The sequence below is a fragment of the Athene noctua genome, chromosome 2, assembly GCF_965140245.1.
Source record: "Athene noctua chromosome 2, bAthNoc1.hap1.1, whole genome shotgun sequence".
NCBI classification, from domain to species: Eukaryota; Metazoa; Chordata; class Aves; order Strigiformes; family Strigidae; genus Athene; species Athene noctua.
The window spans coordinates 127,312,192-127,336,794 of record NC_134038.1 but is presented as its reverse complement, the minus strand read 5'-3'; the positions used below and the strand labels follow the sequence as shown (position 1 = coordinate 127,336,794).

Here is a 24,603-nt window from a genome sequence, read left to right as displayed (position 1 = left end):
TATAAGCAGTTAGTGCTGTCCTGCAAATGTTCTTTTTCCCCATTTGAGAGGAACAGAGTTCTTAAATGCCGGACACTCAACCATATTCAGTGACCTCTATATAGTAAATTCCTTGTATGTGTCTTGCTGCGTCCTGGAACCTGTAGAGCTGAATTAGACATCACAGCTGCCTATTGGGAGCCCAGAATAAATCCAGCATGTTTAATGAGACAGTCTTAGGAAATACCAAGAGAAAAAATGGAGCTTTATGTGTCCTTCCTTCAGGGATTCGGATGCCTTCCTAAAGTTAAATATCTAAGCAATTCCTCACAAGGAATTGGTCCCTCTTTCATGTCTTTCCCACAAAGGTGGATTTTCTGATAGAGCTGGGAACATGGCACTGCACTTATTCACATCCCTTTTCTAATCACTTGGAGGACAGAGGAGCTCAGTACAACACTACACACTTCTAGCACTATGGAAAAAGTGAAAGCAAGCAGTGAGATGACATGAGTAAGATTTGCCTGCGGGTTTGTTGTTGTGCCAGAAATAGCACCCCATGTTCTGTCCTTAGCCCATTGAACTGCATGACTACATCCTCAATAATTTTAGTGAGGGAAGATATCTAGAGAGCATGAAAAATACGACAAAGAAGATGAAGATGGTTGGAAAATAAAGGAACAAATGACAAGGCACCAGAGAAAATGAGGAAGGAGAAAATACAACCATGGAAGGTGAATGAAAGACTTCATACTAATTACCTAGGTGAAAAAAACACAGTGTATTGATATATATGCTTCAACCTTTCTGTCTTTAGTTTATATAGTATGTATAGTTTATGTACTATAGTATATATAGTATAGCTGTGAAACAATACTACAGTTCTAATATAATATACATATTGCATACATGATATTATTATACTATTACATCATTAGTACAATAATATAATAAAAATGTAATACTATATGTAATATCAAGTTAATGCCATTATTAATATAATATCAATACAAATTTTATTATTAATTTCTACATTAGTATTCTTCATATAGCATTGTGTCACTGAGGATAGGCCATCAGCATTATGAACTAGAACAGAGCTCAGATACATAAGTGTGACTTTACAAGAAACAGAAGTGGGCATCACTAAATCGAAATAATGTTGCAACATTATACAATACGATAAGGAGAAATAGTGTTACTACTTTCTCTGCTACAAACTTGGCTCTTCTAATGATCTGCATTTTCACAAATCACTTCAAGTAAACCTATGGTTCCATCACTTCATGCATAGTATTAGTATCTTAGAATTTACAGCAAAGTGCATATTTTATGGGAACAAGTATTTTAGATCTGTTTCAATACAAAATTCTTCTCAAGATTTTTCTTTTACGGTTAGTGCTGAAAAACATCTTGCAGTTCTTTTCATTTTTACTTAAGATGTCATAAAAGAGGAGGCTACTTACAATAATGAGAGTTTATGACAAGTTACATATTTTAATAATACCCACATTTGTCCCTTGTTTCTGTTTCAGATTTCAACTCAGTCTAAAAATGAATATCACAATTTGTGGTGCTACTCAAGATAAAACATGCAGAGGTCAATGAACTGAAGTAATTTCTATAGTAGTTAGTTTTAAAAAATTTCTATTCATAAAACTCATACTTAAATCCTGGCAATCCTTATCGCAACTGTTCAAGATGTACTGTTCTAAAACAAGTACTTGCTTGGTTATGCATGCATAATAAACCCTCTTACTGAATTTGCTTCTGCTTACCATTTCTTCATTTGCAGATGTTATACATGCTTGCATGCAGAATAGGATAATAAAATTAATGTCATGCTTATATTTCCCATAAACAAAAAAGGAGTCAGGATACAATAAAATAATGGAAAACTAATGTGACAAAGCAAACAAGATATTCATACAACAGGCACAAACCCAGCCCACTTAATATATTACTTTATTCATAAACTATACACCTGACCACAAATTTATCATATACCAAACAAAGATTTTTATTTTACATTAATTGCTCACCAAGACACTTTCCAAAGCTACCTAATTTCTCCTCAGATCCTGAATTTGATAATTACTTGTATTGCCCTGAAATGTAATGATGTGACACTGGCATCTAATTTTGGATTAATTTCAACCCTGCATAGAAAACCTACTTAGGATTCTCTGCACTCCCTTGGGCAAAAATTAGGAGCTTGACTAGCGCTCTGCACTGGGATGAATTCCATTTACAATGAGAGTCAGTGTGCAGATTTTGAAGAAGATTTTCAAAGCTACTGGAGGAAGGGCAAGGGCTGCATATTGTCTGACTGTGCCACAGTTTTAAGTGAAATTTAAGCTTATTTCTCCCTTTGCAAGCTCTAGCAAAACAAGCAGATGGGAATTCTGAGTTAGTATTCTTATGCACAGCAATGGAATCCATGTTTGTGTTCATCTTGTTTTCATTGCATAAGACTTGGGCCTTCTAGTCTTTTGAGCTGTCAAGGGTTTATTGGACTGTCAAGGGTTGAGCTGTCTTGGGGCTGATTGGACTCTAGGACCCCAAAAGCTGCTGACATGCACTTATTAGATTCTGCAACCTTGTGTTGAAGTACAGTGTAATCATTGCCCTGGTATAACAGCATCTGTAGTCAAATAATTTCAGCCAGTGCACCTCATACAAGGGACTCAAGAGTCTTAAGGCAAAAATAAATTAACTGTAGAGATAAGAAACTTGAAATAGCTATGTTTGAGGAGGTGTGTTTAATTATTTTTTAATTTATTTATACTAGAAATAAAAATCAGGCCTCAAGCAGGGCTTCTTCAGGGTGTGGCTGTCTTTGCATTAGTATTTTGGATCAAAGCAGTAGCAAGCTTTTGGAGCAAACCTAAAAGCCTTCTCTGTTTCCTGCACATTGTATTGGTTCACGGAGCCGCTTTTGTGCATGCAGCTGGCTTTCTTTCAAGGGAAACTACAGGAGAAGACCTGCCCTGGGTGCATGCCAAATGTGCTCCAATGGCTAATGGAAACATAAAGTCTAAGCTAAAGACTTATCCTGCAAACACCTGTGAGCCACATGTGTGGTGGGGACAACTGTTCCAAGTGAGCAGCCTAAAACTTGTCCAAAGCAAAATCTCTGAACAACAAGGTCGATGAAGGTGTCTCAAAACCAACTGTTTCAATTCACAGATCCACTCTTACTATACTGAAATGGTTGTTAATGTAGACAAGTCAGAGCAGACTAGGATCTTCTTTTTCCAACTACCCCTATCACATGCTCTACCAAATTTGCCCCTGATTCTCCTGAACTCAGTAAAGCACAAAGGTTTTGCTACACATCAGTAGGCCATTTGTCAGCATACTGTATTATACAGCACTTCCTTCGTCAACAGCTGTTAGGCTTCTCTGTATCTTTCTGGGTTTGAGGGTTTTATGGTAAAAATGGGAACAGTAGCTTTCTGAGTTATGTTAATACAAACTCACTCCATAGCCCACTCATTAGCTTGCATCCAGCCTGTTGCCAAGGAGATGGGGTCAAACACGAGGGTTGCTCTGTGCAGAAGTGAAGGACAGTCCATTAGCAACCCATAGCTTTAAAATAGCAGCGAAAAGAAGTGAGGGCCCAAAGTGAATTTGCTTCCTCTTGCATTCAAGAAAAGTGTAATTTATAATTTATGCATTAAGGTCAGTGTTTAGGGACCGATTTTTTTTTTTTTTTTTTCCATCAAGGAGACACCAAATATATCTTAGGTTTTATAGAATGAACATTTTGATAACACTTCAGTCAGGTCAATTGAAGCAGAACTGGTACAGAAACATTATCAAGCATCATTTCAATAGCATGTGGCTGTCTTCCAGGGGTGCAAATATCATTACAATATAGCAAAGTAGCCTATGAACCGGATTAGCTGAACAGCCATTATCAGCACTCAGGAAAATAAGATCAGTGACAATGACTTCACCTGCCTGAGTGGTTTAAATGTCCTGCCTTTCCATACTGATAACACTTGGCACCACTTGCAGGCCAAAGAAAGCACGACTTTGTTTGATCTAATTATAGAACCGCAACAATTTTTGATAGAGAAGAAAAGACATATACTCTAGGTCATCTTGTCCACCTCCCTGTAACTGCATGACAGTTGCACACTCATGTTCCTGAAGTGTGTTAGAATAATACCTTCTTTTTTTGTTCTTCTGTGCTTTTTTATTGGGTTTATTGGGTGGATTTTTGGTCTCAGAACAGCTGGGTTCCAAATAGCAATGCTATTGAAGTCTTTACACAGGGCAAATATTAGTAATTTGTTTTGGCAGAGAAGAATAAGAAAAGAGATGGTATTTTTAGAACTGTTTGAAATATTTTCCTCTGAGGTTAATCTCCCCAGCACAGGATGTCTGTATGAAGGAGCACACTTTGGCTTGGCATGGGCAGGTGCTTGCCTGCAGTCCAATGTTGGCAATCTGGCTTGGAGGCAGTAAGGAAATTTATACTGCCAGGTAGATTTTGAAGTAATTCAAGACAAAGAATAGTTTAGAGATAGAATCCTTATTAAACAAATCATGCTCCTTAGCTTGCTTTACAGTATACACAGTTAGTATATGTTAAATATGCAATATACGCATTAATCTATAGTAAAAGATAATTTATTGGGTTTCTGTCCATCTCTGCAATGCTTTCTTACTTGGGGCAGTGCTGCAGTAGTCATTTCATTGCTACCATAGCACTAATTTTACCCTAATTATAGGAATGGACTTTCATTAGCTATAGTTTGCACAGGGTGAATTCTGGTGTAAATAATGATGTACCATACATACCATGGGTAGGTGATATGGCATAGAATTGATATAGCTATAACAACACCTATCTATTTATAAAAAAATATACCAATAAAACGCCATCATCACCTTTGAATTGTATCACCAGACTTATCTGAGACCACCGAGAAGCATACTACAGTACATTATCAGGCTATAGAGACACTCGCTACATGTGCACAGTAATAAGCTTGCACAGTTCCATTAGCTTGCTCAGTTTAGGCACAAAAAGATCCCACTACAGATTCAATACCAGGGCAAGAAAAGCTAGAAAACAGATGCTGACCTTCAGCACCTACAGAACATTTCCACACTGCTTTCCATTATCCTGTAAGGTGTTCTCATTATTGGCTTCTAGAAATGTTTTCCTAAGATCAGTGAGGCAGAAGGCAGTGTAAGGATGCTTGCTCCCATGGACTGCCAAAGCATTGCATGCAGCTGAGTAACAGAAGATGACTATAACAAGATAGTCATACTGAGCACAAGCCCATGTAGTCATTAGTGCAGGCATTTAGAAAGGTATTCATTTCACAACTAAAATACCTAAGGACGAGTGTCTAAATATGCACTGTCTAGGCTCTCCTATTACAATCAGTTGAGTGCTGGGGTTTGGTTCTGCTGCCCATACACATCCAGTGCTACCTGATATGTTTTTAGTATTGCTCTGTAAGAGCATCAATCTGCTTTAGATCCTATCTCCCATCCATGCAGTAAGGGCAACTGCATCTAATGACTTGTCAGCTGAGCAAGCGGGGTGAAAGGAAAGGTTCAGCCAAACCTGCACTTGGGATCTACTTCGGAGCAACATGAGCTGTTCTCTAGACTAAGTGGCCTGTGCTGGTCAGAGGCTCAATGTGGGATTTTGAGTCCCTTTTGAGTTGCCTGTGGTTATCAAGACACCCATGCAGGGATGTCTGATGCACTGAACCCCACTCAAGTCTTACACCTTTCTCAAAGAGGCACCTGGGGAACAGGTGGAATATCCTTGAGCATAGGAAATGTCACTAGGTGAGGAAGCTCAGGCAACTGAATCCTGTGAATAGCTCATGTCTCAACACCTCAACTCAGATTGTTTCAGCCTGGAGATGAGTCTCATCTTGGAATGTGGATCAAGTGCTTACAGTTATGGGAAAAACTAAAACCTTTTCAAATCTTTTCTGCTGACACCTACAGCTGGCAAGGGAAAGAGGCCAACCTTGCCAGATTAGGACATGAATTTGGAGATACTAATTTTTTTTACTCCCAAGATTCAATAACTTCAAAACCTGTTCTGGTTTAGGTTAGGGGAGCTTGTATCCCTAGTAAAGCATGTCAGTAAAAACTTGTTCTTACACTGTCCTGTTAAATTCATTGACTATCTGCTGAACAGAGAAAAATACTTTTTTTTTTTTTTTTTTTTCAAATCCTAATTTTCAGGTCATTTATTACTTTGAATTTTCCAGCATCAGGAGAGACCAAGCATCTCTTCTCAGGCAGGATGTTCCTTGACAGCCCTTCTCCTTGGGGATGATGAAACTGTCAACTGAACAATGAGTGAGGGACAACGCTTATTGTGCTGCTGGTCCACCACATGTAATTCTCTTTTATATTAGATTAAAAGGAGAGTGACCAGTGTGACCCCTATCAGTGTTCAAATAATGTGAAAACCTGCTTCTGCAAGTTATTTTTCACCATAAAGTAAAAAATATCCAGAACTCCTCCTGTTAATACAGGGGGAGTTAGGGTTTGTAATGTGCTATCACAGTAAAGTAAATGATATTAGAAAGAGGCTCTTCAGAGTTCTTTGTCTCAAAGGATACATTTGTTTGCATAGCTACACTCTAGCCATATGGTATTTTGGTTTAAAAAAGAGAATGGACTTTTAAGAAATTATAGTTTTTGCTGACATTTCATAAAGGTCTGTTGGACTGTTTGGGGGATGCCAGGGTTCAATACGTGTTTTATAATCACACAGCTTACCTGCAATTTTTCCCAATGAATACTTGCAAGCATTGCAGAAATGAAACTAGTGGTTGCACTTTAGGTAGGCAATTTTCAGTTACTATGTACAATAGCCTAGATAAAATCAATTGCATATGCATTACTCCTTAAGAAAGTCTACACGGACCACTGAAGTCTTATCCACCTTGACTGGGAGGCTGCTAAAAGTGACAGTGTTCATTTTGGCTGGGATAGAGTTAATTTTTTCCACAGTAGCTGGCATGGGGCTGTGTTTTGGATTTGTGCTGGAAACAGCATTGATAACACAGGGATGTTTTAGCTGTTGCTGAGCAGTGCTTGCACAGCATCGAGGCCTTTCCTGCTCCTCACCCACCCCACCAGTGAGCAGGCTGGGGGTGCAGTAGGAGTTGGGAGGGGACACAGTTGAGACAGCTGACCCCAACTGAACAAAGTGACCAAGTGACCATATGACGTCATGGTCAGCATGTAGAGCTGATTGAAGAAGAATGAAGTGGGGGACGCTCGGAGTTATGGTGTTTGTCTTCCCAAGTAACCATTAACATGATGGAGCCCTGCTTTCTTGGAGATGTCTGAGCACCTGCCTGTCGGTGGAAAGTGAGGAATGCTTTGTTTTGCTTTGCTTGTGTGTGGGGCTTTTGCTTTACATATTAAACTGTCTAGATCAACCCACGAATTTTCTCGCTTTTACTCTTCTGATTCCTTCCCCCATCCCACCAGGGGTCAGTGAGTGAGTGGCTGCATGGTGTTTTGTTGCCAGGTGGAATGAAAACTTGACAATTACATTATCAAATTTTCTTGTATAGTAAGAAGAAAAAATGTGTTGGTTTTTTTTAAATTCTGTTCTCACTCAGATGGAGTTAAATATTTCGTTCAGATAAACTCTGGAAGGGTTTCCGGTTTTTTATACAGTCTGATGGACAATACAGAAAGAGGAGTCTCCTTTTAAAAATGCAAAATATTAAGCAAATAGTGTTCCTTCCAGTACTGTAGACATCAATACTAGAGATGCTGTCTCTACTGCTCTCTAACTTTATATGACTGTAATCTGAATAAAAGCAACCTCTCCTTCCTAGAACCTCTTACCAAAAGCAAGCATTCTGTTTTGTGGAGTCAGAAACAGTCAGAGAAGCTGAAGTTGTCTTTATTCTGTGGCTCCAATAGGGGAATACATTAAGAATTCAGGCTTGCAAGCTGTGAGGTAACACTGGCTTCAGCATTTGCAAAATTGTTTCCTGAAAAGGCATTAAAGACTGACAAACCCTTCTGTAGTCTATGGCAGAGTTCTAGCTAGTTTTACAGTTATTCATTAGCTGTGCTAATTTGCTAGACTCAAGACTCATTTCTAGTAGCTATAGAAATACTACATATACACATTTGTAGAACATTAGAAAAAATATGTAAAACTCCAGAAATGAATACCGAGAGGCAAGAAAAAAATTTCCATGTAAAAAGCTCTACTGGGGACACAAATGGGTAAATGCCACATCCTAGGGAAAAAAAGGTACAGTTAGGAAACATAATGTAATTCGATGACAAAATAGCTAGAGAATTACTGAATCCAAAGAGAATACAAATAATCTAATTTTAAAAAGGGAGTGAATGAAATGTGCCAGAAGGACCAAAGAAATGGACTGTTACTGACTCAGTCATTTCATTAAACTTCTGAATGTTTTATTGCTCTTTAATTTAATCCTTTGTGATCCTGGCATTTTCAAGAAGAAGTTTTTCCATCTTTCTCAGGACGCTTCATTTTTCCCTCAGGATAATGCCAAGACAGGAATATTCTGCCACTACATTGTGACTAGGGCCATTTTTCAGAGGCTTCTTTAGAGCACTTCCTTACAGTTATGCCTCGATTTTCATACTTTCTTAATACTTCACATCTCTCTCTAGTCAAACTGGGCTAACTTTGTATAAACGCAAGCATATTTTCAACAGTAGACTGCAAAACTGGTATGCAGCTTGGGACAGTTCTGTGAAGAACCATTTCCACTTTCTGGTTCACAAATCCAGTAAAGTAGACTTAACCATAAAAACATCTGTGAAAGACAAAAGGAGAATTCATCCTGGCTGCTGACAGTGCGTCCCCTATCTCCCCTACATCACTGGATTGAGCATTACGCTGACAGAAGGTTGGAGGGAAGGAAAGACTCACTGGTCTTGCTGGCAAAAGACTCTCGTACTTGTAGGAATGTATTTGCTATTGCATAATTACATGAATATCAGATTGACCCAAAGACTGCAATTAAAAATGCTCTTATTTCAGAAGAAAACAAACAAACAAACAAACAAACAACAAACAAACAAACCAAAACTGGCAATAGCTCTTCTCTTGCATGGGATTTGGTCTCGGAGTCACTATAAAGGTTTCCGGCACTGTGTCTTTATTTGCTTTCACTGCTTATGATTCTGATAGATGAGATAGGAACTAATGAAGAGATAGGATCAATAAACCAAATGCTTCTGTGTTATATTTTTCAAAATAGGACTGCCCATGCTGTACACCAGACCATCTCTGTTGGCTCTAGCATAAAATACGTTATAATACATAGTGATTGCTATTGTTGCTTCCTCCACAACCTTAGAAAATACTGAAAATGCTTGAGTCAGAGCACATACAGAGGCACTGAAGTACTTGTCTGCTGACATGCAGATTAGATTGGTATTCAGCCAATAAAGTTTGCAAAACTTTCAGCATTTCCTAACTATATTTCTTCTGAGCTGCAATATTTGCCTTCAAAAAAATACAAGCCAAATCATATTCTGTCCTGTCTGTTCCACAACACTTATGAAACTCACAAGGCACACATCTGAACCTAGATGAATGATCAATCACAAGAGTGTTAAGAAGAAGAAAATAATTTGCAAAGCCAAAACATGACCTAAACACCAGTGCTGCATGCAGCTGTTGCTGGTGTACCAGAGGAACCAGCTCTGCATATGTCCCTGAGACAAACTAAGGGTGGGCGCACACACACACAGACACACACACTCAGAGTCCTTCTATCATGGTAGAACACATCTGCGTCTCCTACAGTTTATGGGCTGCAGAAAGTCAGCCCCATTTTAGTGTTCTTCTCTAGCATCTAAGAAAATGCCAAGCCTTACTGTAATGCTCCAATGGTATTATACACATATGCAATACAGTTATATCTTGTCAGAAGTTTCTGGACGTTTAAGGAACCTCAGGTCTGAGCCAATACTAGGGAAAATGCTCATTGATAAGCATGACTTCACAGTCTGCTTCAGAGGCACTCCTAGTCTGCTCCTAGCTGCACCTTGAGCACATCAATACAATCAGAATGGCACAGTGGATGTTCCTACATACTAAAAACACTGGATGCCACTGTGTGATGCTACTGCTGCATAAATATAAAGTCAAAAAAGCAGAAGTTAAAAGTCTGCTTTCCAGTCATGTAAAAGGTACAAGACACATAGCTGTGGCTGGAAATGGCTGAACCTGTAGACCTAGTGATAATATGGCCACACTGTCTCTTTGAAGCTTTTTGTTTTAACCAGCTCAGTACTTCCTCATTCAGGTGCCTCTGCTGTATCCAATATGGAAAATGAAATAGGTCTAATAAGTCTTAAACATGCTATTACTTCAAAATGAAATCTTGTCCAAGATGCTGCCATAGAAACCATTTTTTGTGCTGCCTTAGCAATCCCCCACCCAGCAATTTTCTGTAATACATATTACAAAGAATATGCAGAAGTGTATAGTTTTGCCACAGTCTGTGTTTATTTATAACTAGATGAATGTTAAGAACTGCCTGTGAAGACAATGGTGTTGAATCAATAAGTGATACTAAATGGCAAGACATTGATCTATATGACTATATTATCAAATTGATTATGCCAGCATTTGTTATTTGTGTAATTCAATATTTTTAATGAAGTAAAATGTGTGAGATTTTAGTCTAGTGTATTCTTCTGTTATTTAGCCTGTATTTCATAATTTCTTTTTATTTCTGGAGATTTAATGTCAAACCTATAAACACAAGGTGAAAGAACAAGTAAATTCTGAATAATCAGTTAATTTTCCATGCCATCATGCATGTCCTCTTCTTGACTCCTCAATAGCCACAGAAGACAGTCACCTCACAGTATATCCTCAAGCCCCACAGCACTGTGACAGCTAAATGATGGCATCAAGAAGGGCTCCCTGTGCAGCTCTTCTGGACCCCACAGGCTCTACAGAGTGCTAAGGAGGGAGAATCTGAACATGCGTTAAGTACAGTGTCCTCATCTTGAAATGCATCCAGTCTTTAATATGACCTTTGAATGTAGCATTTTCTCAGAATCCACTGTTCAGTAATGTTGGCTCTACTGACATCTGTAAACCACAGTGACAGGAATCTTCAGGATGAAGATCACAGGCATAAATATCTGCACATCCTTGTCCTGAAACCTTTACTGTCTGGATGGGCTGGAGTATGTCCATTGCTGCATCTGTGCTGGCAGGAAGAAACTCCTTAAGATGACCAATTCAATTGCTTGCAATTTTGCAATTGTGTGAACCAAATTACACCAGGTCTTCAAAAGGTACATTTATTCTGCTCTCTGACCAACGGCAAGCCCGTAGACCTCATCTGCTTCTTCCCAGAAACTCAGATACAGCAAAACTAGGTGAAGTCACATACACTGTTCACACCAGAGCTAAGTATGCTTTCATTGCCTTTGTTAGTCATTGTCTTTGTTAAATTCCTTATTTCCCCTTCCTTCCTTGCTCAACTGCAAAAGGTACCTGCGTGACCCAACCCAATATTAATTTAATTTGCTTTTCAGTTTAAAATGAGGACAAATACTACCTAAACCAAATTCCAGGACTTTCAATGTTTGAACTACTGTTTATAATGACAGTGAAAGGTAAGTCACGAATTAATCTTAAATAACTTGACATTTCAGTTTTATTAATCAAACTATTGTCAATTAAATCACGTTTCATCATACTTTACAGATTTCAGCAGCACACAGTACTCTTTAAAATAGCTGTGGAAGTTCAGATTGAATGAATAGCAATCTGCAAAATGGGCATTGCTATTTCAGCCACTGCTGCTTTATTTACTTGTTTGTTCATAGTTTTAACAAACAGTGAAGAATTTTAACAAATAAACAAATTTCACTCTGTTTTAACATTTTATAGACATCTAATCTTATACCTCTGACTATTTCTCTTCTGTCCCTATCAATAAAGGCTAAAGAATTTAGAGGAAAATACAAGGGAGAAAGACAAGGGAAATAATTTTTATTATTTTATTAGAGATTAAAGCCCTATCTCAGTTGTACAAAAGCCATTGATAATGGAGCAGGTAATTCCTTAAATTCTATTTGATATTAGATATTCTATGTTAATCTACTTCTTTACTTACAGAGCTAAAATCAGGAGCTCACCCTTCAGGAGCAATGCTTCATGTTACCAATTTTCTGAAGGGTCTCTAGTGTATTTTTGGATGTGCATAGCTGTGTGTGTCAAAATTGCCCAAGCCCATAGGAGAGGCATGTTTTAAAATTTCAGCCCCAAGCTTTTAATGCCTCGGATCCTCTTATCTAACAGCTTTGAATTACCTTGTGTCACTTGTGTTGCAGGATGTTCATGAGGATATAACTGATTAAATGGCACAAAATCTAGCAGTGATGGAGCAACTTCAAATTCAAGGTCATTAAGTGGATTCTCAGACTGTCAGCCTTTCTAAAAAAAAAACCCCTGAAGGCCAGAACAGATATTCAGTAAGTTTTGAAGCAGCTTTAACGTTTTCACTCCTCTTTTGTAATGAAGCTATTGGAGTGGGCCCAGTTAATTGTTCTTCAATTATGTAACTATTTCACCAAAACAAGTTTCAGAGTGTGATAACTGGTGATTGTACAAGTCATAAACAAACTGAATTGCTTTAAAGGTTTTGTGGTTTTATAAATCCATTCCTGTTGCATATTAGCAATTACAAAAAAAAAAAAATATATGTATGTACTGAGATTTCATCTTTTTGTAACCGAAAGACAAGAAATAATTGCAATTATAATCATGTGAAAAGAAACTAATTTGTTTGAATGTTGGCTAATGTACTCTCTGTCCAGCTGAATCAACCTAATGGCATATTTGTTGTTACTGTCAAAGCTCAACACAGCTTATACTCATGTTACCTGCCGTCTCTCAGGAGATCTCATCTGTCCTTGCTTTAAACCCGCAAACTGACCTCATCAGTGTGTATCTCTTAGTTGCTTGGATTTTAAAATACACTTACTTTCAGGATCTCCCATATGTTGGGGGGACAGTTACCTATGAACATCCAGCAAGTCAAGATGTTATTTTCCTTCACTTTGAAGTGAAGGAAAAGCCTCTCCTTTGCTGTAGTGCAAAAATAGAAGGTGCTTTGGCTACTGATGCTGTATTACCTCACTGTTTGGTGTCCCCCAACCCCCCCCATTTTTCTCCCCCTTCTTTCTGTCTATATCCATCTGCTGTCCTTTGTATTTTAATATAAATTATTACAAATCCAGGGCAGATACCTTCTGGCTATTTGAAGGTTACTTGCCACAGAAGGCTCCAGCTCCAAGCCTGGTAGCCCCAGATGGTATTGTAATGCAAACAATAAAGACAATCTGATAATTCCTCAGGGCACCAGCTCTGAACACATGCAGCGTGCACTCCTCTTCCTCGGCACTGATCAGGCTTTTCTGTCAACAGAAATGCTCTGAGGTGACAAGGACTCTACAACATTTTTATGCCCTTTCCTGAATCTACACTTTGCATAATGAGTGACAGACAAGGGTAGCTATCTGAAAATATACATATGGATGCACACACAGACACACACACAGATACACATGCACATATTTTCTGAGGCCCAGGTGTTATGGCAATTCACTACTACAGTCCAGATATTCAGCTTCTGCACCACTGCAGACATTTCTCTATTTCAGTATAATATGAATGCCTGGAAAGATGAACCTGTTATATCCGTATCTGAATAGAAACTGCTGAGTCCTGAAACTAGCCCTCGATGGAATATCTCTACATCCATGGTGAAAATGCATTCAACTGCTTTACTGACAGTCAATCGTGATTAATCTTACATGGATAGATTTACTCACCTTGATTCAACCATATAAAAATTATATTTGGCCTTGGACAGTACTACTCACTTTAGACTTCCTTTACAGCCAGTGGAGAAATAATTCTCACCTGAACAATGGTCCTTATAAAATAGGCGTCCTAAAATAGATGAGATAAAATGTTCTTAATGCTGAGGGCCTGAGATGAAAAATTTAGACACCTGATTTTAGATGACTGAAGTTAAATGAGATTGACCGTTTCTGGGATTATTGTTTGCCTCGTTTTGTCTCTCCACTAAAGATGTAGAAGACTCTGTACCACTATTTCAGTATTGTTCCTGAATATCATGTTGTGACATGTGGGGAGATTATGACTTTTTGTTTACCACACTCTACAGAGATTGTGACTTTTTGTTCCCCACTCGATGGCTAGGCTTTATAGATGGTTATCAAACCTCCCTTCTGTCAGTTTATTTTATTTTTTAATCCTGGCAGAGTGTTTTAATTATATCTTATCCCCTGAGCTCAGTAAATCTTCATTTCCCTAATACTCCTACAACCAGTTTCACAATCTAACAAGTATTTCATTTTGATCCTCTGTAAGGAATTATATCACCTTTCTATGTGAAAACAACTGCAAGATATTTTTTTTCCCAAAGTTTTCTACTGATCTTTCTGGATGTTTATATTGTAAAACACAGGTCACCTCAACATTTCTACCCACACTTTGACGTTCATAAATGTTGAATATCAGGACTGTAAAAATGCTCATAATGGATAATAATGTAATATATTTGCTCAGTAATAACAAATTTAAACACATCATTTGTAAACTTAATGGTCTTTGTAGATAGAGACTGAGACAAAGTACAATGAATGTCCCTGTTTATTCTGGTATATTGCCAGTGTCTTCATAGATGAGTTCACAGGTTGCAGTACTAAGCAAGGAAGAACAAACCATTTAGGAGAGTATGGCTTGGGAGCTGGATAGCAAGCAGGGTGTATATGAACCATCCTGTATTAGGGAATTTAACTTTTCTGTGAATTAATTTATTGTAAAATTAATATGAAAGAATGAGACATATTTTGAAAGGCAAGTCTATGAGCTCTGGTTCTTTGATTAAATGGTAAACAAAACATTGATAAATACAGTGAAATTGTAGTTGTCTGTCAAAGATATTCCTTAAAACAGTCTGCATGTTAGGAAGAAGATTATTAATAACTGGAGAGTTATATAGCTTATTGTTTGCTTTTCTTAAAGTTGTTCATAACTGACTGATTGATCATCCCTTATGCTAGAGCAAATGGAAGATGATTGCAGTGGCAAACTCTTTTGTAACCTCTAAAATTCCAGGAATGCTTATTTCCACTAATAAGGAGCTGGAATGTCCTTGTCATCAGGGTACTGTGCACCAATTACATGTAAATGTCCATTTTCTACTGAAAATTCTAATCATTATTTGCATATTTAAGAACAAGGTGCATGAAAGTTTAGAAATTAATGATCAAGTTGGCCAAAAACATAGCTCCAATATGTTAGCAAAGTAATAACTTCTCTAGCAGAATGAAACTAACTAAACCTCACTGTAACAATTTTGTAATAGCTCACTGTACCCAGTGGTTTTAGGAAAACTTAAAAAGAGACTGATTCCAAGACACTATTTTAAGTAAATATTTAATCTATGTCAATAACTGCAGACATTTTTTCTCTGTAGGAATTCTCAACAGGGAAAACTTCTACATTGATTCTCTTATTTATTACCACATGTAGTTTGTCTATTGTCATAGAGCAAAGTTTTAATTTTGTGGTTTTGGTTTTAGTAGTGCTTTGTGTTTCTGACATTATTATTTTATTGAGATTTTGAAAATTCTCATGAAAAGTGTTTACCAAACTGGCAACACTCTAACTTTCTATTTCCTTATATAATCTGTACTGTATGCAACTGCCAAATCAAATTAGATGAACAAATATTTTGGTTGTAAGTACTAAATGACACATTAAAGAGCAAGTCAAATAGTAAATAAAAATACACATTTTTTGCCAGTTTGTGTTGCCAGGCTTTAATGACACCATAAACCCATTGCTCATCTGCATGAAGCTGCCATATCAGAAAAAAAGTTGCCTTATAAAGAATAAGTATTTTGAGAGGTTTTTTGCAAATGAGGGCAGGGAATAATGAAAAATCACAAACTGTTTTGCCAGAAGAATGACATTGATTTTAGTTATCATTGTACTGTTGTCTCCAGAAAGGATGGTTACTAATCAGATCAACAGTAAACTGAATAACCAATGTTTGTTTCCCTGTGCATCCAAACCTTCTACTATTACCATAATTATAATTACTAATTATTTATATTGTGGTAGTACCCAAGAGTCCTAATCAAAATCTGGTATGAACACAGATGAACAGTTTTCTTGCATAAGAAAATTTAAGGTAAGTTTTGTGAAGAAAGAATAATGACTACAGAAACTTGCTCCTAATCAGAAGAATTTGAGAAATACAATGACATTTAAGTCTTTCTCAAGTCACAAATTTGTGCCCAAATGCAGTCAGATAAAGTTCAGCCCAGCCTATCATTCTTCCATATTCGTTTTGCAAAGACTACCTTTGGCATAGCTATCTTTAAAATTACAACAGCAAATATTAAAGTTAAAACTGAAAAGCCTATAAAAATTTGAATTCTGTGGCAGAAGAAAAGGCTCTATCTTATGTTCATGCAGGCAAAGAACATTTTCAAGCATAACTAAATGAAGATAAATTCAGTCCATGCAAGGAGTAAATTTCAGTGAAATTTACCATAACAGACAAATGATATGTTCATTATTACTGTCTTCAATGAATTATTTTAAGAGAAAATTAATAGATTTCATTGACTTTTCAAATGTTAACTATATAATGCCATTTTGTAAAGACATCCTGAAATAAGAGTTAAAATATTAGCCAAGAAGTTAAGAAGATCCCTGGGAAAAGAGAGCTTCCCATTAATTTCATACAGTCCTTCCAGTAACTAAGGTAGAGACAAACATATATATAAATTCATAGCCAGAGATCAAGATTGCATCTGACAGCCAGTCTAAAATCTATTTTTTGGCATAGAGCATTTCACAAATCACAGTTCCCTATTGCCCACAAAACTTAACACATGCAATACTGCAATTGTAGCTATATACCTACATAAAGAAGAAAGAATCAATACAGCAGCTAAGAACACAGCATAAAGTATTTCTGAAACAGAAAAAAAAATCCTCAAACACATTCTCCATTTAGAAGACTCTTTGGCTCTGTTTTACAATTTTTAGCATAGCCATTTTGGACATGTTCATTATTTCGCTTGTTTAACATCAGAGAGGGGTATTACTTCAACTAAAAATATACACCATGGTTCTGAGTGACTCTGTGTTTATATCTCTCATCTGATGTTGCCCATTGCTCTGCGACTGAATATAAGGGCATTCTTTTCTGAGCTGAAGTCAAAAGGGTGATCTTGTCTCATCTAAGAAACTGATTATACTGATTAGCCACAATCCATGGTCTTAAGTAATTATCATTTTAGTATAAGGTTAATGTTCAAGCTTAACACACATAGCACAGGTTTATTTTTCTTTGAGAATAAAATTTCTGAGTGGATCCAGTACTAAGTTTATAACTGGTTTTGAAATTGAATTTGAAATGTGACAAACATGGTATAGTGCATATGAAAAAAGAAATAAAAAGTCTCCCTCCCTCAAAATTATACAAAGAGTGACCAAAATATATTAGTGAAAGATCAAAGCATACAGAGCAAGAAAACAAATATATAAATGGATTCAATAACTTCCTGATCTATTGCTCACTTCCTGTGCGACCTTAATTGATGATACTATTAGAAACAATATGTTTAAGTTACATTCCCTGTGAAAGTTAAACATTAATTTGCATACTGGGGAATTAATAATAACCAAAAATGTAGTATTACTGTAATTATTTTTAAAAATATAATTACTTAATGATTGAGTGTATATCAAAATATTAAATAGCTGTTCATATGTACAAATACAAAGAATTTAAAAAAAAAAAAACCAAAACTGTAGCAAACCAGTAAACACTTCTCATCTAGGGCTTTTTGTGGCATAAAAATTCCTGTATTAAATATGTCACTAGCATATGAAGAAGGATTAGTAAACAGAGTAAGCAACTCGATATTATTTATACATCGCACCTGTCATAAAAATCTACTATTTAATACACATGTAACCATCACATTTTTCATGTCTCTGCATAATTCATGAGACCCCCTAATGATTCCTTTAGACCAAAATATGAACTGAAAATGTCTTCATTTCTTTTCCAGTCATTGCTGAAACCATTCTAACCTTTCTTTTTGCATGGAATCTCAGTTTTTGAAAGTGAATAATAAGACCACAGGTAGAACCATCACTCAATGGACAGGGACTAGAAGTGAAGGCAAGGAAGAACTGACAATGTTCTGGAAATGTTCTTCTTCAGTAAAGCTAAAGCACCTTAACATGATGGCAGGTGCCTTTTGCACTATATGGGCAATTCAAGAGATTTGCACTACCTACTTATAAGAGATTTCTTTGTCTGATGAGGCCCTCCAGGATGGTCAGGATGGAAGTCTTGATCTGTAAGGAGAGGCTGAATGAACCATGGCTTAGTCATCTTGGGAAAGGGATAGCTTTGGAGGGGCCTAACAGCAGCATTTGCAAGGGGTTATCAAGAAGATGGAGCTGGGCACTTCACAGTTGTGCATGATGAGAGGATGAGAGGCAGTGGGCATAAGATGAAAGAAGGAAAGTTCAGACAATATAGGGAAAAACTTTTTCCCAATGAGGACAATCAAGCTGTGGCACAAATTGCCCAGAGAGGCTGCATGTTCTATATCTTTGAGGTTTTCCGCACCAGACTGGACAAAGCCCTGAACAACCTGGTCTGAGCTCACCGCTGACCCTGCTTGAGCAGGAGGTTGGACTAGAGAACTCCCGAGGTCTCTTCCACCTTGAATTATCCTGTGGTCATATGATTCTGTGATGTCAGCCTTCATACACACAAATTAGAAACAATATGAAATTTATCAAATATAAAACTCCTCAAAACTCTTACAAATATTGGATCCTACATACCATGTACAGACTTGTTTAACTGCCACTTCAGGGCATCTTGGGCTTTTTTTCTTTGCCTAACACAGCTGTGGCATTAAGCAGATGTATTATGCAGACTTAATTATTATCTGACATTTTTATACATCCAATGAGACATTATTCTAAACACAAAAGACAATTAAACTTAAAAGAAAATTATTTACAAGAGAGGAACAAATATAGTTAGATATATATATGGATAAGAAAGTTTATGTCACTTAGAAGCATGGGATGTATGTAATATGTATCTTTGTCTTTTTTATGGCCTACATAAAGTTAAGTTTGTGTGTCTTAACTATGTATTTGCATATACTGACATTTTACATCTTTAAACTGCTGGTTTTATATAATAATTTGCTTGTATGTATTTTAAACTACATTGTTATACCATTTTTTCTTCTAGATTTAAAATATGGGGTTTAGCTCTTCCATTTAAATTATTCTAAAAGCTGAGCAAGAAGTTACTGTAGTAGGTATTGTTTTAAGCATTTGCTTGCTAACAGAAGGCTGCAAGAGGCCAACATGCATTTGGTACAACTGTGAAATTCTTATACAGTGCATCTGTCTCAATTATTAACCATATGAGATTGGTACAGCACAGACTGCTGAAAAGGAGAATATTGACTGCTTAGCTCTGCTGTCAAAGGAGTACAATGCACAGTGTTATAATGAATGCAGATTACAGTGATTGTGGTTGAACAAGAAACTTTTGAAAGATTCTATATATTTCAAATGCTTTAACAAGAGAAGTCTGAATGAGCCAAAACACTGATATTTTCCACTAAATTGCTTTCCATGTTCCTGTTTTTAACAGACTTTAATTTAGAAAGTCCTGACAAGTGGGGTGGTGATGACTTTTGTACAAAATGGTAACTATGCTTTTCTGTGATAAAGCCACAAACAATTTGTTCTATTTACCTTAACTGACAATACAGTATTCTGTCAATAATGCCTTTCTTCATCCCACTTTTCAACAATAGCAGCTTTAAAAATATGTATTTATTTAATGTAAAACTAAACAACATGTTTATGTAATGTAAAGTAAGGGTAAATGTTAGTGTAAAATTAATTATAACAGGTCCAACTTCTTAGGAAACAGAAGAAGGGACAGTTCTAAATCCATTTGGTTTTGTATTTGGAAAACTTCTAACGTATTAGAATATAATATGAAACATGACTTAATGTATCTCAACTGCATTACACTGATTAATCTTTCTTTAAATACTCTCTACTTCATATTCCCATGTTTACTGGTTAATTTTTATGTACCGTTTCTTCCACTTTCTCCCCATGGCTTTTCATTGACAACTGGTGCCCTTTGTATTGCCACTGAGCTGCAATAGACTTTTTCAGTAAGGCAATGCAGCTTCCTGCCTGTTCCATAAATCCTTTCTCATATCCACTTCCACTCAAAATTTTCTGTCTACCTTTTTGCTGTAAGTCAGAATTTTCTTTTATCTTTCTTTGGGTTTTGGAACTATCTTTATTTTCCTTTTTTGAGCAGATCATATCGTCACTAATGTCTAGGCCACCACAAGTTCCAGAGAAGAGATGAGTTCACTTTTACTTATTACAATACTATAGGAAATTAACCTTAAAATTGTAACAACAAAATGCACTCATATATCCTATCTTGTGAGGCTAGAAAGAAAAGCAGTATTTCTTGCTTGCCTCTCCTAGAAAGAAAATATATCAATCTACTAGTTATGATAAAATGTGGGCCAAGGACCAACTCTTGAGTGTGCACAGAATACTTTGTATATTGTACCTATTTTTAGTTGAATATTATTCATTGAATACATTATTTAGAAAATGTTGCTGGTTTTCAATGAATAATTTATTCAGTTTTGTTGCTATCTTAGCCCTGCTTTAATTATAACTCATAGCGCAGCGCTGAAGCAAGAGAGATGAAAAAGATAAACCCAACTATTGCTAGGGTATCTAGAGACTTAGGGCATTAAATATCATCAGTCTAAAGCTGAAGTTAAAATCCTGCTGTTTTCAACTTGCACATATTCTCTCTTATTACTTCATCCAAGTTCTTTTGTTTTAGTCTCTCCTTCTTTTTTCCCTCTCCCTCTCTGCTTTCTGTCAATTTTTGTCTCCATTTCTCTACCCAGTATTTTCTAAATGTCCATTCTGACTTTCTTGTGTCTTTTGTATTTTGCCAGTCATCTACCTCTGTCAATGAGCCCTCATTTATTGATATAGAATAAGGGTAGTCCAGCAGACCACTTGAGAGTGAACAGATACTTCACAAAACACCTAAATTTCTGAATTTTTCACTGCTGATTCGGTTCAGTGGAGTAAAGCTACACTAAAATATTTCTAGGAGCCATTTTATTTCCTTGTAGGTTTCTAGTAAATATTTACTGTTCTATGACCACTGTATTTCAATAGGTCCCACATGAAATCATCATCTGCTCTTGCCTATCCTTTAACTTGGGCTAGAAAAGTACTATAATAAATCTGCTGAGTTTGTTTGGCACCATCCACAAAGGCAAATTCATAGAGGAGAGAAAGAGATAAATCAACACAGATCTATGCACCAATCTTTAAGCAAGCTATAAAGTCAGTTATGTTGAACTAAGTATAGAGAACAGGAGAGGTTGCTTCCATTGAAGTCAGGCAGTAGTGTACATATCTGCTGACATATTGGAATTGAAGAACAGCTCAGACAGTAGGCACAACATTAGAAATCATTAAAAATTACAAGAGAATAGGAATACCTATTATAACCAGTATAATCTCTCAGAGTGCTGTTATATGGACTTCTCTGCAATATACTAATTCTGATGTGAGCCATTTTGCTGTAGCTACCCAAAAAGGGGAAAAAAAATTACAAAATCCTAGGCACTAAGTATAATGTTTTGAAAATATTTGTCTTTGAAAAGTTTTCAAAAAGTGAATAGGTTGCTACTATCAAAAAATCTCTGCATATCTTGCACTTGGACTCAATGATTTGCATGGGACAGAATTTGTAAAGTGAGCTTTGTCTGTACTGTAAAGATTTCATATTGTATTGTTGTCATGCAGAAATAGTATAGGAGGACTCAGATGGAGTTCCTTCCCAGCTGGGGTTCCTGGGCACTATAGGAATGCAAATTATAATAATAGTAATTATTTAGAAGATAGACAGCCTGAAGGATGTTCTCTGGTGGTCCCAGGAGAAAATCATAGAGGTTATTATTCTGGAGCCTCTATCTCTGATTAGAACATTTAAATATAGTTGCATCTGGAACTTCAACAAAATACCATTTTTTTTCAGCAGCAGCGCATGATTCATCAAGCTCTAACACCTGCAATTTAGTACAGTGGAACTGAAAAGGTCGCAGTCAGGTATCTGTTACTGCTTAAGGTCTGCTAATAATGTAGTAAATGGAAGTGTGTCTCAAAGAAAAGTTTCATTGACTAAAGTAAAAGAAATATTTAATTCCCCCCTCTCCAATTAAACAGTTAATTACAAGCACAGTGAGCATAAGCAAACATACATGTATATATGAAAACAGACACAGTATTTGTCTTCTACAGTACTTAACATTGTAAGAGATTTAAATAACACAAGGAACATAAGTAGCCCTTGTCAAGAAAAGGCTGTTTAACGCTACCAACACAGACTACCCCAAATGTAATAGATATTTCTTCTTTATAGAAGACAGTTTAAAAAAATCCTCTGCATTTCTATTTACAGTCCTGAAAACCTTTCCTACTGATATAATACATTATCAGCATGTCTCTGCTTCTTCATCAACAATTTTTAGACAATAAATGTAACCACTAATGTTCTTTGAAAACTGCACCCCATTTTAGCAAATCTGTACAGAAAAGGGAGAAATGAAATTGTTACACTGAAATTGTTTTAAAAATAGAAATGCATCAATTTAGGTAGCTACATTCCACATATCTTCCTCATTTCTTAGCTCATATGCAAGATTACCTCGCTATAAACTATAAACATGTAAGTCATGCTCTAGGAAAGTTTCCGAAAACACATAATAAAATATTGCCTATTATAATTACAACATCTGTTCTGCAGCAGAGTATTATAGAGTTCCATACCAATAGCATGGCTCAGTGTCACAGCTGGACTTGTATCACGGATATAATCATTAAAACTGTATTAATGGATTCTCTGCAATAATTTATATTATATTATATTGCTTGTCTCAAGCTAAAAAGACAAATATGTTTGTTCACCCAAGTATCATTCTATATGCAAAGTGAATATTGTTTAAAGATTTAATTGAAAAAATAATCATGCGCTACCCGACACATGTTCCACAATTATTTAGCAAGGTTTTCTTCCATTAAATGGTATTATCTTTAAAACTGTTAGTAATTTATCAGGCTCCTCAATAATATGTGGAAAAAATACAGTACCCTCAATACTAGTTTTTCCAAAGATAAGTAAAATTAAGCATAAAGGCCTAAATATCACGCATCCTTCAGCTGTACAGCTGAAGTTGAAAACAAGATAGTAACAAATCCATTTTAATAGCTGCATTATGAGACCTCAGGTAAGTTTTTTGAATAATATTCAAGTACCTGTATCATCTGTTAGGAAAACTGCAGTGCAGGCATGTAGCTTTTAAACAGAAAATCAAAATCGCAGCTGACGAGCAGGACAGAAAATTATAACAGACCTTTTCTAGCTCCCTCACCAACTGGCTGTTGAATTTTCTAGGTAGATTAAGTCATGGAAGATTAAGACAGAAGCTTTGCTCAGAGTACCTACCAGGCAAGAGAAAGCAAAATACAGCACTCCATTTACAATAATGTACTATGTAAAACCAGAAAAGCTGATTGGTAAAGCAATCATCTTAAAAACGTCCCTGAAGACTATAAATATAACACTATTATATTTTATACCGGAGCTCTGTGGTATGACGACAACCCATTAACTCAATCAGAATAACGACAGGAGGGCCATCAGAATGATAAAGCCGTTCTAATGAAATGCAGACAAAGATTAAAAAGAATTAAAAGTGACAAGGAAAATCCATTAAAGGACAGCCTTTAGCTACTGTAATCAAAGGATTATTACTTACCTTGTCAATTAACAGCTGTGTGTCTATTTTTTCACACAACACAAAAGACTATGCCAAGTGTCAAAAAAATCATTATTAATAAGAGGCCTTTATTTTTAATTTATTTGGCTTGTGCATGTACATTGTAAGACCTCCAAATGAATCGTGTACACAATTTTAGAAGCTGTAACACACACAATTAACCACAGTGGTCTGCACTATTACTGCCCTTAAAACTTAGTCTTACTGGAGAAAGGAAGTAATTACAAATGGAATCAACTGCAAGTGTATTAATCAGTGCCTTTAATTTGTGTCTAACATTAGAAACCCACACATGCAGAAATGCTCCATGTATTTTTCACTTGTTGCCACTATTTTACCTATACTTTGCAAAATATTTCACAAAACAGAAGATTCCACTAGGGTTAGATTCTGGGAATTGCAAAGGCAAACTAATTTTCAGCTCATTAACCTTGAAAATAATTTACAGTAGAAAGTAAAACTTCTTAAACACAACAGGGAAACCTGTGCCTTTGGAAAAGGAAAAAGTGTCCCCCGTGGGTAGTAAATTTCATTACAAAGACTTTTACAATTAATATTAGTTAATTAATATAATTAATAATACCAATA

The 24,603-nt window shown here is 36.3% G+C and overlaps 1 protein-coding gene across 1 annotated transcript in view; it reads right to left on the bottom strand.

Moving 5' to 3' along the window:
- The window catches only part of ZNF804B (zinc finger protein 804B), a 70,532-nt gene extending 46,929 nt beyond the window's left edge, over nt 1-23,603 (bottom strand). The window contains exon 1 of the mRNA XM_074900239.1: nt 23,492-23,603. Within this exon, the coding sequence (XP_074756340.1) occupies nt 23,492-23,500 (9 nt within the window). The 5' untranslated portion in view covers nt 23,501-23,603. The remainder of the gene's footprint in view (nt 1-23,491) is intronic.
- Between the last annotated feature and the right edge of the window lie 1,000 nt (nt 23,604-24,603).